General features: G+C 46.7%; 1 protein-coding gene across 6 annotated transcripts in view; it reads left to right on the forward strand.

Annotated features, from left to right (window-relative positions):
* Kat6b (lysine acetyltransferase 6B) overlaps positions 1 to 12,589 on the forward strand; it is a 167,700-nt gene that overhangs the window by 147,113 nt on the left and 7,998 nt on the right. For all 6 annotated transcript variants that reach the window (XM_052189866.1, XM_052189867.1, XM_052189865.1 and 3 more), the window contains 3 exons: positions 9,554 to 9,785; positions 10,260 to 10,419; positions 10,993 to 11,304. In XM_052189866.1, the coding sequence (XP_052045826.1) occupies positions 9,554 to 9,785; positions 10,260 to 10,419; positions 10,993 to 11,304 (704 nt within the window). The remainder of the gene's footprint in view (positions 1 to 9,553; positions 9,786 to 10,259; positions 10,420 to 10,992; positions 11,305 to 12,589) is intronic.

A 12,589-nucleotide genomic window follows, 5' to 3' on the forward strand; every position in this document is an offset into this window, starting at 1 on the left:
AGCCATGCTGTTCACAGTCTGTGTCTGCCAGGTGAAAGCTCAGTTTCTAGACGTGTGTGTGTGTGTGTGTGTGTGTGTGTGTGTGTGTGTGTGTGTATACACGACAGACAGACAGTATTTGTAGAGCCATAAAAGGTAAAAGAATGGACTGGGTAGGGGAGAGGGAGGGAAAGGGAAATGGACTTAACTTGTATCTTCCAGCTGCCCTGTCTTCCAGAGCCTGAGTTTTGTCTTTGTAGTATTAGGTGTTGTCTTAGTCAGGGTTTCTATTCCTGCACAAACATCATGACCAAGAAGCAAGTTGGGGAGGAAAGGGTTTATTGAGCTTACACTTCTGCATTGCTGTTCATCACAAAAGGAAGTCAGGACTGGAACTCAAGCAGGGTTGGAAGCAGGAGCTGATGCAGAGGCCATGGAGAGATGTTTCTTACTGGCTTGCTCAGCCTGCTCTCTTATAGAACCCAAGAATACCAGCCCAGGGATGGCACCACCCACAAGGGGCCCTCCCCACCTTGATCACTAATTGAGAAAATGCCCCACAGCTGGATCTCATGGAGGCAGTTCCCCAACTGAAGCTCCTTTCTCTGTGATAACTCCAGCCTGTGTCAAGTGTTCAAAACCAGCCAGTACAGGTGTTCAGCCGACCTCACACATGGGAGGTGGTGCCTTACCACTGACCTACATGCCCACCCTACCACATCCCTTTTAACTGTTGGTATCAGTGAGTAGCTCAGGCTGGCCTCGAACGATTAATCCTCCCATAACTTCCTGAATAGCTGGGATATACAGACTGTGCCACCGGGATGGCTTCTGAGCCTGATTCAGAAGCAGTGGCAACACACACACACACACACACACACACACACACACACACACACGCAGGGCTTTGTTGGTCTAGCTAGAAGATGTGCATTTCTTTGTCAGGCTCAGCTAACCCAGCTGCCCCTCCAGAGCTTTAGGCCTATAAAAGTGGCCAGAAGTGAGGCCAGCTTGCTTGGCTTTAGTGGTGGCACTTAGAGTTCAGTTCAGCTGTGGTATCTCAGTGCTAGGGCGGTTTCATTGGTGTGGCACTGTAGGTGCACACAGCCATTTGATGAGCATGTACTTAACACCAAGTGTGCATGAGTTTAGTGAGAATTTGAAATCATGTAGCTTTTCAGTTGGAAACTTTCATCAGGATTTTGTACTTGTATGTAGAATTTTATTCAAGGTTTCATCTTGGATAGCAATTTAGGGTACTTTTTTGCTGATATGCATTATTTTTTATAATATTTTTTTCAAGTAGTCTTTAGTGTGAAGAAATTTTTTTTATATTTAAAATAATGCTACTGTACTTAATGTGCATGGGTGCCACAGTGCACGTGTAGAGATTAGAAGCTGATTGTGGAAGTGAGTTCTCCTCTGGGTGGTGCTCAGGGATCGGCCTCAGCAGCAGCCTTTACCTGCTAAGCGGCTGCCAGAATTTAAAGGCAGCCTTTCCCTGTTTCTGTCTCGTCAAAAGCAGTGGTTCCTAGTACTCTACCATCTCCCAATAAAATTGCCTCTGGGTACAAATCAGCTTGACTAATTAATATTTGGGAACAGTAGTTGGCTTTGTGAACAATTTGATTCCTTCCAAAATATGTTTATGTAAACATTTAAAAAATCATTTAATTTTTAAACTTTCAAAATGATTTTAGTTTGGTCATATGTGTTACTGGTAGCGTATTCATCTCTCATTCTACAGCATCTTTTCCTGTATCCCAGGACCTTAATTTCCCTAACGAGAAAATTACAGATTGAATTCAATAGTTGGTCATCTTCTCAAGAAAAGAATCCAGCACTCAGGAGGCAGAGGCAGGCAGATCTCTGTGAGTTCAAGGCCAGCCAGGGCTCTTACACGCTATCTTGAAAAACAAAACAAAAAAATTCTTCTGATACCCTAAAGCAGAATGTAGCTTGCAGTGACTTACCTTACTCTAGCAGACTGTGCTGGTTGGATTCAGCTAACCAAGGAAGCCTCCATTGAAGGATTGATTACCCAGATCTGATTGGCTTATGGCTATGTCTCTGAGAGATTGTCTTATTAATAATCCATGTAGGAGGGCCCAGCCCAGTGTGGGCAGGGTTACCCCTATGCAGGCTTTATAAGAAAGCTAAATTAGCAGCCAGGCCTGGTGGCACATACCTTTAATCCCAGCACTGGAGAGACAGGCAGAAGGATCTCTCTGTGAGTTCAAAACCAGTCTGGTCTACATAGTGACCTCTGGACAGCCAGGACTAGATCGAGAGACTACATAGAAAGAGAAGGCTAGTTGAGCAGGAGCCAGCAAGCAGTACTTCAGCAGTGATTTCACTTCAGGTCCTACCCTGACTTACCTCAAATGAACCTCTTCCTAGACTGTAAGCCGAATAAGCTTCTCCCCCAAGAGGCTTTTGGTCAGAGTGGTTTCTTCCCAGCCACAGAAGAGGAAACTGGAGCGCGCGCAGTTCCCAGTTCTGTTTGACTGAGAAGCCTGCGAAGAGCTTCCCATGCCCTCTTTACTAACACTTTACCTTCTGCCCAAGTCTCTTACTAAACAACATGCCCACCTTTGGCATGGCATTGATGATGTACCTCTTTAACTTTCTGGCTTAAAGGCAGTCCTTAATATTGTATCTGAAACCAAACTGTCCTGGGGAAAGCAAGACTTGATATTTAATGAGACATATATGAAGGTCTGAAAGTGATTCTAATGTGCAGCTATGGATGTGAACCATAGCTGGACCAAAGGACAGGGAAGGGAGCTGGGGAGAGCTCCCACTAAAGCAGGTAGTCAGTTAAGAAGGCACCACTGACCCCTCTTAGTAGTGTGGCTTTGTCTCGGGGTTGTTCTCTGACCCTCAGACTGCTCCCATGCAGCAGATGCTGCCCCGACCATCAAGCTCAGCAGTGTATCACAGATGTGCAGCTCCCTCTGTGACAGGCAGGGCAGGAGGAGGAAAGTCCCGTTTCCTGCCATCTGCCCTAACAGTGAGTATATATCTAAACACCACGTCTCTCCTTGGTAACTGATGCAGATTGACTATTGCCTTCTCGAGCGTCCACAGCCACCAGGGAACCATCCAAACTTTTTGACACAGCCCAACATGGTCTGTAGGCTTGGACACATGTCCTACATGCCACCTGGGGGTCCTGTCTCTAGTACAGGCCTCCCTATGGGAGAACATGAAGACCATTCCTCTCTGGAGTAGTTGTTGGGTAGTAGTGATATTCAGTAAGGAACACTAGGTAGTGGCTTTGGTCCACGTAACTGAGGAAGACCACAGCAGTGGGGTGCTCTTCCAGGAGGCTAGTGCATCGTCGAGATGTCTGCGCCTGAGCTGTGACTCAGCCGACAGACCTTTCCCAAAGACATGCTGTCTCCACTCCCTCAGCTCTCAGGCCATTTTCCCAAGACACACTTGAGTCTTCTAGAATCTGTGAGTCTTTGTTATATTTGTCTGGGGAGCTTGTGGTTCTGCTGAAGCCTCGGGCAGTCACTGTGTTTGTGGTTTGATGGGCTAGTTATTTCTTCAGGGTAGTCATTGAAGTAAAATACTTGACAGCCAAAAGGAATTTGAGACCAATTTATGTTTGCTGGGAATTTTCAGTAGTTAATTTCTTGACTATTCCTGAGGCCAAAGCGGGAGGGACATTTCCCTTAATTAAATTTATATTTGGGTGGTAGGAAACTTCTGAGGCAGTAGGATGGTCTTGAGGTATCTCCAGCAAATGTAGGAACAGGAAGGAGGCTCGTCTCAGTCCGACTCCAAGGAGTGCTCTGACTTCTTTCTGCCCATATTCTCTTTATTGCCCCTACATTAGGGGTTTTTAGTCATCTAAATGAGCACCTCTAGATAGAGCCCTTAATAGCTAATCTTTAAGCCAAGCATTATTCTGTGTGTTCTTTATTAACCCGTGTAATGCTTCCAGTAACTCGAAGAGAGATGTGTGATTATTAACTTCGTAGTCTGAATGAGGATTCAGACATAAACAGAGATTAAATAAGTGCCTTGGGTCACATACCTGTCACCTGGTGGGTCCTGAATTCATACAGCTTGTGGCTCCACAGCCTGTGCTCCTAGCCTGCCTCCTGTGAGCTGTCGCAGCCTGTGCTCCTAGCCTCCTGTGAGCTGTCGAGGATATTCTGTAGATGGCACTTGTGAGGTTCTTAGGGGTTTCTTGTCCTGCTTCTCAGAGTTCCTATTGTTCATATAAACAGTCTCATAGTGCAGTCCGAGCAGCCATGGCGGCCTAGTACTCCAAAGTAACGCCAGTTTTCCTCTTTAACTCTTCTTCATTCACGGCTTAAAGTGGAATTTTCTAGAAATGTCATAACCTGTAGTAAACACAATAGATGAAGGACCTAAGTAGACATTGACTGGAGTATAAAATGTAAAGCAAGCCTTCTCCTCTCTGGTTTGTTGATATTTTTAAAAATGCAGGGAAGGCCTTTTTTTATTATCTAAAATTATAGTAATACTAAGTTTATTGCTATTTTAAAATTAATAAATGTCACTTCCCAGTAAAATCAACAGATACAGTTTTTATAAACAAAGGCTCTTAGGATTCTTTTTTTTTTTTTTTTTTTTTTTTTTTGTGGTTTTTGGTTTTTTCGAGACAGGGTTTCTCTGTGTAGCCCTGGCTGTCCTGGGACTCACTCTGTAGACCAGGCTGGCCTCAAACTCAGAAATCCACCTACCTCTGCCTCCCAAGTGCTGGGATTAAAGGCATGCGCCACCACTGCCCGGCTGCTCTTAGGATTCTTAAATAAGTGTTTAAACTACAAAGTTCTGAAGCTAAGATGTCTTAGAACCCTCACCTGCGTATCTCAGCAGGTACAGTAGTGTGAGGCCTGGTTAGTGATGCCTGCCCTCAGGCCCCTCTCTACCTTCTAAGTTGGAATTCCTGTTGTAGCCAGAGTTCTTTGGTTTGTAGTAACACCCAGGCATAGAACAGAGCAATCACCAGTCATTGACTCCAGCTAACCCACACAGCCTGATATGGCTTTAGGAAATCCATTCTGTCCCGTTCTCTCCCAGCAAGGAGCTGACAGCGTCTCTTCCACTTCACAGGCCTGTTTACCTAGCAGCTCCAGAGCAGGTCCTCAAGGACATTGACCTTAAGTCACCTTTAGGGTCTTGTGAGAGTGCAGGTTGCTTCTGTTGCTGGGCATTTAGTCCAGCTGTTACATAATTACACTGAGCCCAGAGAATTATGGTGAAGTGTATCTTAAGCATCCAGTTTCAGTTCTAGTCTGTTTCAAAATGTCTACTTTGAGAGGCATTCTCAATCTTTTGGAACGGTCATCTTTCAGACATGTCAGCGGTCATTTGGAACAGGGCTCTCTTAAAGATATAACTTCAGGATCAGCACTGAATTTAAACAAAAGATGGCCTCTCAAATTCAACCTGGTAATGAAACTGCTGTCTATGCAGTCAGAGGGTTGCTAGCTCAGGAACGAATAACTGACTGCATGGCCTGCGAACTGCCACCTCCAAGGAACTCCGTGGCCAAAGGCATCAGCTTTCCTCCTGAGCTGAAAAGCCCGTGGCCGGGCGTCAGCCCCCAGGCCTGCAAAGCCCAAGCTGTCTTCTCATGTGGGTCCTCCACTGGAGTCGGCTGAGCCTCATAGGTGTTGGTGAAAGGTGTATAATCCTTGGAGGTTATCGCCCCCTTAAAGCAGCTGAAGACTCTAAATTCACATAATCCAGATAGATGGGAGTTGGAACTGAGTAGTAAGCCAAAGTTTATACTTTGTGTCTGAGGAAGTTGAGATGGTTTGGAGTCGGACAATGACAGATGGAAGTATGTGGATGAGGACAGCACTTCTGAAGAGAGATCTGATCTCTGCCATGCCCTTGCCGTTTTTACTCTTACTCTACTGGGTCATCCTACACAGCACTTATTTAAAAAGAGGGAATTTCCAGATAAATGAGGGTGGGGGTCGAATTGATTTTGATTTATTCATGACTGCAAAAGCAAACTTTGACCTCATCTAAACAGTTACCTGCATAAAGTGGGTCTGCCCTGCTTTTCCAGAAGCAGTTAAGCATTTCAGCCTCTGATCAGGGCCAGGTAGCAAGAACTGACACTTTAGGCCCTCTTCAACAGAGGCCAGGTGCCCTGTGTGCTGTGCTCAGAAATGCTTGTGTTTGTAGACGACACAGTACTCAGTTTCCCTGCGAGAGGATCTTCTCCGAGTTTAGCGAGGAACACTCTTGCTGCTCCCCCCACCCCCGGACCTCACCTTCCCCCCCCCCCCTCGTGCAAAGTGGGTCATCTAGTATAGGGCAGTTGCTGCAGGTGATGGTGTGTGGGCTGCTCCGGTTCCCTTATGAGGTTCTCACTCTTGACTGAGTGCTGTTTGCCCAAATCTTGGGCTCACACGCAAGTTCAAGCGAATATTCTCCCCAGCAGTTAATTATCCTGAAGCTCCTGGGACTTGTCTTCCCACGTCACCTTTTCTATCTGAAACAGTAGGTTTCCCCAGGGGTAGTTGAAATTTTCCGATTGAAACATATCCTGCGTTAAGGAGAGGTGTGAGCCCGCCGTGGGGATCTATTCACCAGGGGTGTATTGTACTTGTTTCAGATGCTTCAGGACAATACACCGGCTTCCAAGATAAGTGCTTTTTATTTCCCTGCATCTTAGATCAATTATTTGGAATCTTTTTGGTAAGTTAAACTTAAGAGCTTAAACCATCACATCTCTGTAATTAATAAGTCAAATGTTCTTACCAAAAATTACTGTGTCTGCTCCATATTGTAACTGTGCTTTGAAGAGCCCAGAGAAAGTAGAAAGGAACAGAAGGTGGCAAGAAGCCCCTCACTTACCACCCTTGTCGTGAAGGACAGCGTAGGTCAGTGACAGAAGCTCAGCTCCTTCCAGGCTGCAGTCGACATTTGTAGCCTGTCGTCTTCTGTCGTCAGTGCACAACTGGTAGGCACACCACCTTTCTGAACAGCACAGATTGGCATTCTGTATGTGATTTCACTCAACTCGTAAGAAATGGGAAATGTACTCATGGTCATTTGTATCACCCCTGGTGGATTCTGTTTAATATCAGAGCATCTTTCCATCGTGGGGAGATTGATTCCAAATAGTTATTGGCAAAAGTGCCATTTTCTTCCCACTAGCTATAACTTCTTTGAGGGTCTCTGGATCCCTAGAGGAGGAGGAGGAGACATGCTACAGGCAGTGCCAGGTAACTCGGGCCATTGGCTTTGGGAGGTGTTTGGTACCGTACATGTCATCCCTGAAATATGTGTGGTAGGTTCTGGCTGGACATTGGATTTCCAGTCATATCCTCAGCACCCTGAAAAGTATCCCTTCCAACAAGTGCTTGCAGAATCCCTGCCTCCTCTCAGCCTGAGTGCACACACAGCAGGAGAGGGGTTTTTTGGCTGGGAAAGACCAGAGGGCTCAGTGCCCCTGACACATAGATCATGTTACCTTCCACCTATGAGGCAGCAGTCATGGGCTATAGTCAAAGGTCCAAGGAATTGTCTGTAGTTGGCCTTTTAACAGGGCAGGAGGGGCAGGTACTAAAAGGTTTGTGCTCCAGTACTCCCCAGGGCCTCAATTTACTGGCTTGCCTGAGTGACCTCAGGTGTTTTAGACTCAAGGTACAAGAACAGGAACAACTAGGTAAAATGGAAGGGGGAAATGCTTCCCTCTTAGCTCAGAGTGTGGGAACAAGGAGACAGAATTAAAAAAAAAAAAAGTACCTCCTGGGTAAGGTGGCCCAGTACAGTGGCGAGAATAGGTGGGAAGGGGAAACTGTGTCACCAACCTTCTCCATGTAGGCCAAATTAACAGCAGGATTCACATGAACCAGTGAGGGCCTGGGGACTTCCATAGTCACACAGGGAACTTTTAATTGTGGGATCTTGTGGTCAAGGGGAACAGTTCTCATCCATGGCTCTATACCTGCGCCTCATCCCCCACCTCCCCACACCCATCCCCACCCCACCCCTGGCAGAAGTACAGAGCTGGGCCCCCAGCTGACTATGTAAATTTCTCAGAATATGCCAAGGACTTAGAGAGCAGGTGACTGGATGTGCCAGTTTTCTGTGCTGAGGTTTGGGCTTCCTTCACTGCTCTGGCAACAAAGCACTCCCCATGTTGACAGGACACTATATGGGCTGGCTTCAGCACAGCAGCTGTCTACGTTAGCATTCCTGACACTGCCATTGAAAACCTCAGTAAGGCAGAGCAGTGCGCGCCGACAGTGGTTTGGCAGTAGAAGTCTGATGCTTGTTTGCTTTCAATTAGATATTTAAACATGAAGAGATGGGGTAGACCAAAAATCTTAGGCAAAACACGATGTTTATTTTATTTCTATTTTGTATGGTGACATTCAGATTAAAGCTATAAAGATTCAGAATGCTGTTGAGATAGAGTATCTTGTTCTAGATTTCTGCATTTATTTGCAAGTGGTTTTGAGAAACAGGAAAAATGGATCTGAGGCATTGATTTCTCTTTGTAACAACAACAAAAAACTAAAACAGAAAATTCTTGCAAGTGCAGCCATTTTGGAAATGTAGATAAAGAGGAGAAGTGCTGAGGGCCTGGGTGGTTATAGATTAGCCTGGTTTAGTAATCGCTGCCACCTACTGTATGTGTCTGATGTTTGTTTAAACTCAGGAAGTTCACGAAGGTGAGGCTGTTGAAATAATTAGAGCAAAGAAGACATCACTACTTGACAGACAATGTTTCTTCTCTCCTCCATTAGTGGCTCTTAATTACAGAGACAGCCGCCAGCTTCGCTCATTTCCTCCAAGTGGGCTTAAAGTCTTCTCGTTTCAGAGTCTCTTTGCCAGAAAGCCTGTACAGTTCAAGCTTCATGTGCTCAGGGGTTTTCAGTATCACACGGATCATGTGTGTGTGTCATTTTGCCATGTTATTTTATTTGTAATTATAGGAGCAACATTCTCAGGTTGGTTTAAAAGTTAATTTTTATGAAATGGATAAAAATAGAGCTAGCAATGTAGATTTGTGTTTGCCACCATAGGCTTGAAAGCCAGTGTTTTATTAGCCCTAAAACAGCTTCAGATCAGCCGGCTAGTTAAACTGAGTAGGCAATACAGACTGTGTCAGCCAGAGCCCCTTTACTGAGCCCCAGCTGTCAAAGGGTCATTGGGGCCTCTCGTGAAAAACAACCTGCCTATTACTGTCGGGGTGGTCCCTCCCCAGGATCCAAGAGTTCCTGACATTGAGGATCTGAAAGACTTTCAGGCTTGCAGGGGATTTATGTGTCGACTCCCCAGAAGTACTCTCTTTAGTCTTAGCTTTCCGTCTCTGTGATGTATACCACCATGTCTGTTTGCTGCCACCAGCTGTGTGAATTGGCTTACAGTGTCACCACAGATTGACAAGCAGAAGTTTGACAAGGTGACATCACTGTAATTGAAAGAGGTGATGTGCTTGACAGGACGCACCTCTCCAGTGTGAGGCTTTCACCTCGCTGGGGACAAGACTGCTCCTAGTGGGTCCTAGACCTAGCTCTGACCAACCACACTGAGTGGGGTTTTGCTTTTCCTGCCCTAGGCTATTTGCTTTCTCGAAGAGAAGGCCAAGCAGGGTCTCCAGAAAAGCCACTCTCTGATCTGGGCCGGCTCTCCTACCTGGCCTACTGGAAAAGTGTCATCTTGGAATACCTCTACCACCACCATGAGAGGCACATCAGCATCAAGGCCATCAGCAGAGCCACAGGCATGTGCCCACATGACATTGCCACCACTCTGCAGCACCTCCACATGATTGACAGGAGAGATGGCAGGTGAGTGCCGTGGTCCCTGGGCAGGAGAGGCCTCCCCCAAGCCCCCACAGCAGCATCAAGCCTGCTGTTTGTGCTTTTGCTGTGCTTTCCATGTTCACAGCCTGGGTCAAAGGAATCTGGGTTGGCCAGGGATTTTTTTTTTTTTTTAAGACAGGCTCTTAGAGCCCAGGCAACCTTCAAACTCAAAGTGATCCTCCTGCCTCAATGCTGGATTACAGGTATGCAGCAACATGTCCACCCAATCTTGAGTTTGTTTGTTTGTTTGTTTGTTTGTTTGTTTGTTTGTTTGTTTTTAGAAGGGCCTCACTGTCTAGCCCTGGCTACCCTCGTTTTCAGTTTGTTAGACCAGGCTGGCCTTGAACTCAACAGAGAGCCTCCTGCCTCTGCCTCCCCCAAGTGCTAAGGTTAAAGGTATGTGCACCCAGCTAGCTCTCAGTTTTTTATCTCACTTTGTCTTGTCTCCCTATATTGCAGGTTTGTCATCATCAGAAGGGAAAAGTTGATATTGGGCCACATGGAAAAGCTGAAAAACTGTTCTCGACCCAACGAACTTGACCCGGAGAGTCTAAGATGGACCCCAATTTTAATTTCTAATGCCGTGGTTTCTGAAGAAGAGCGGGAGGCTGAGAAGGAGGTGATGCTCAGCTCCATCATCCTGAGCCGTGACTTCTGTCTTGTAGCTTGCTTAAGCTAAGAGGGCATTAGCATCATTGTAAAAGCTCGGTCATATAGCTTATGAAATGATAAAGCACTAATTTATCCTAACTGAATAAGACATGATAATTTTATTGAATTGAGTATGAAAAATGAGACATTTATCATTGATCACAACGCGGCACTCTCGGCACTGACAGTGTGTAATCAGATCAGACTTGGTGCTGGGCTGCAGGGCTGCCGTGTTAATCGATTCCTTGTGTTTAGAAACTTGCTTGGCGTGCTCCATGCCAGTGAGCATGTAATGTAGTGATAAAGGACTCGAGTCAATTCACTGCGTCAGTAATGCCACTAAACATCCCGTGAAACCCAGCCAGCCATATTAGGTTTGTGATCCTAACTGATGCCGGGGGTCCTGAGATGATGCAGCTGGGATTTGCGTGGCCAGCTGACTGTCCTGATCAGAACTCCCTTAGAGACCCTTTTCCATTGATCCTGGAGGCTCCAACTGTGTAACTGACCTCACCGATCACCATTTTGCCCCCGACCCCAGGCTGAACGACTAATGGAACAAGCCAGCTGCTGGGAGAAGGAGGAGCAGGAGACCCTGTCGGCCAGAGCCACCAGTAGGCAATCGTCTGCAAAAGTACAATCAAAAAATAAATACCTGCATTCTCCAGAGAGGCGGCCAGTGGCCGGGGAGCGAGGACAGCTGTTAGAACTGTCCAAAGAGAGCAGTGAGGAAGAGGAAGAGGAAGAAGAAGAGGAGGAGGAAGAGGAAGAAGATGAGGAGGAGGAGGAGGAGAGCATTCAGACATCTCCCCCACGGTTGACTAAGCCCCAGTCGGTTTCCATTAAGAGAAAGGTGTGTGCGTAGTGGAGCTGTTTTCAGTCTGGCTTCTCTTGGCGGTTTTTGTTGCATTCCCCGTGGATGGGGTTTCCGTGTAGGTTCACGTCTCGGTGGTCCAGTGTCGTGATCATTTATCCTGCAGCTGTAGTGTGCTGTTGTTAGCAGCATGCTAACCTAGTCAGGTGGTCACTGCCACCTGCTGGTCTAGGGAGGTCTCATGACTCACTAGAGGGCCAACCACACCTCAGAGCCCCAAGCCCAGTGTCCCTGCATTAATGACCCTTATTCTTGCATAGGGTTCTTAGGTATTCCAGACCCTTGACTTTGCTGCAGGTGTTCTGCTTGTGTGGCCAGCTACACAGAAGGAAAACTCTTCATATCCAGGTTACCAAGGGGTCTCTCCAGATGGCACCAGTTCATGCCCCGTAGGATAGAAATTGCAACATTGGTTTTTGTGGGGGGGGTAATTGTTCTTCCATATCTGCTGTCTTTGTCTGTAATTTCTACCTATGACAAACAGCAGGGCAGATATTGTTAATACAGCCCTGACAAGGAGGGATAACACGGTAGAAACGAAAGCTCATCCCCAGGGCTGTCCTGAGAAGTATTTTCAGGCAGTTTGCTAGTCTAACTCCCGACGAGGTTCTTTCTTCTGACGCCACAGTTGGAGGCAGCAGAGGGAGCACCACAGTAGGAGGCAGCAGAGGGAGCACCCCAGGAGGTGCGCTTGTGGCTCCTGAGCATTTCAGCCTCCTGGACAAAGAAGACAGTCTTGTGTTCTGGGTAGAAGGAGAGGAAGGGGATCTGGAAGCATGAGAAGCAGAGTCATTCCAGGCATGGTGTGGGCCACAGCTCTCCATACTGATTCAACCTGAAGGAAACCAGCTCTTTATATTGGCTGCACTGGTGTTTGCAGGAAAGGCGTAGTGGCTTAGAGAGGTTGAGCAGACAAAGGGGACTGATGGATAACAGCAAGGGTTAATTACTAATATGGTTAAACTTTAGAATTATTAATAGGCCTATATGTGTTCTTTAAGAACGTTGAAAGTATTAAAAATGTAAGATGCAGGAATTCTTCGGTACTGTTTACCTGGAGGTAGTGCTCCCACCACCTCGCCATGCTGGGAGTGGAGCCCAGTGCCTTGTGCATGAGCGGTAAGTGCTGTGCTAGTGAGCTGCAGCCTGGGCCCAGAGGCTGGCCTCACGTAGACACGCAGAGCCCTCACGGAGAGCATAGTTCTGACAGTTTCATGGTTCATAGACACAGATCTTAGCATTGAATCTACCTGTTCCTTTATTT

This window comes from Apodemus sylvaticus, chromosome 8, assembly GCF_947179515.1.
Source record: "Apodemus sylvaticus chromosome 8, mApoSyl1.1, whole genome shotgun sequence".
NCBI classification, from domain to species: Eukaryota; Metazoa; Chordata; class Mammalia; order Rodentia; family Muridae; genus Apodemus; species Apodemus sylvaticus.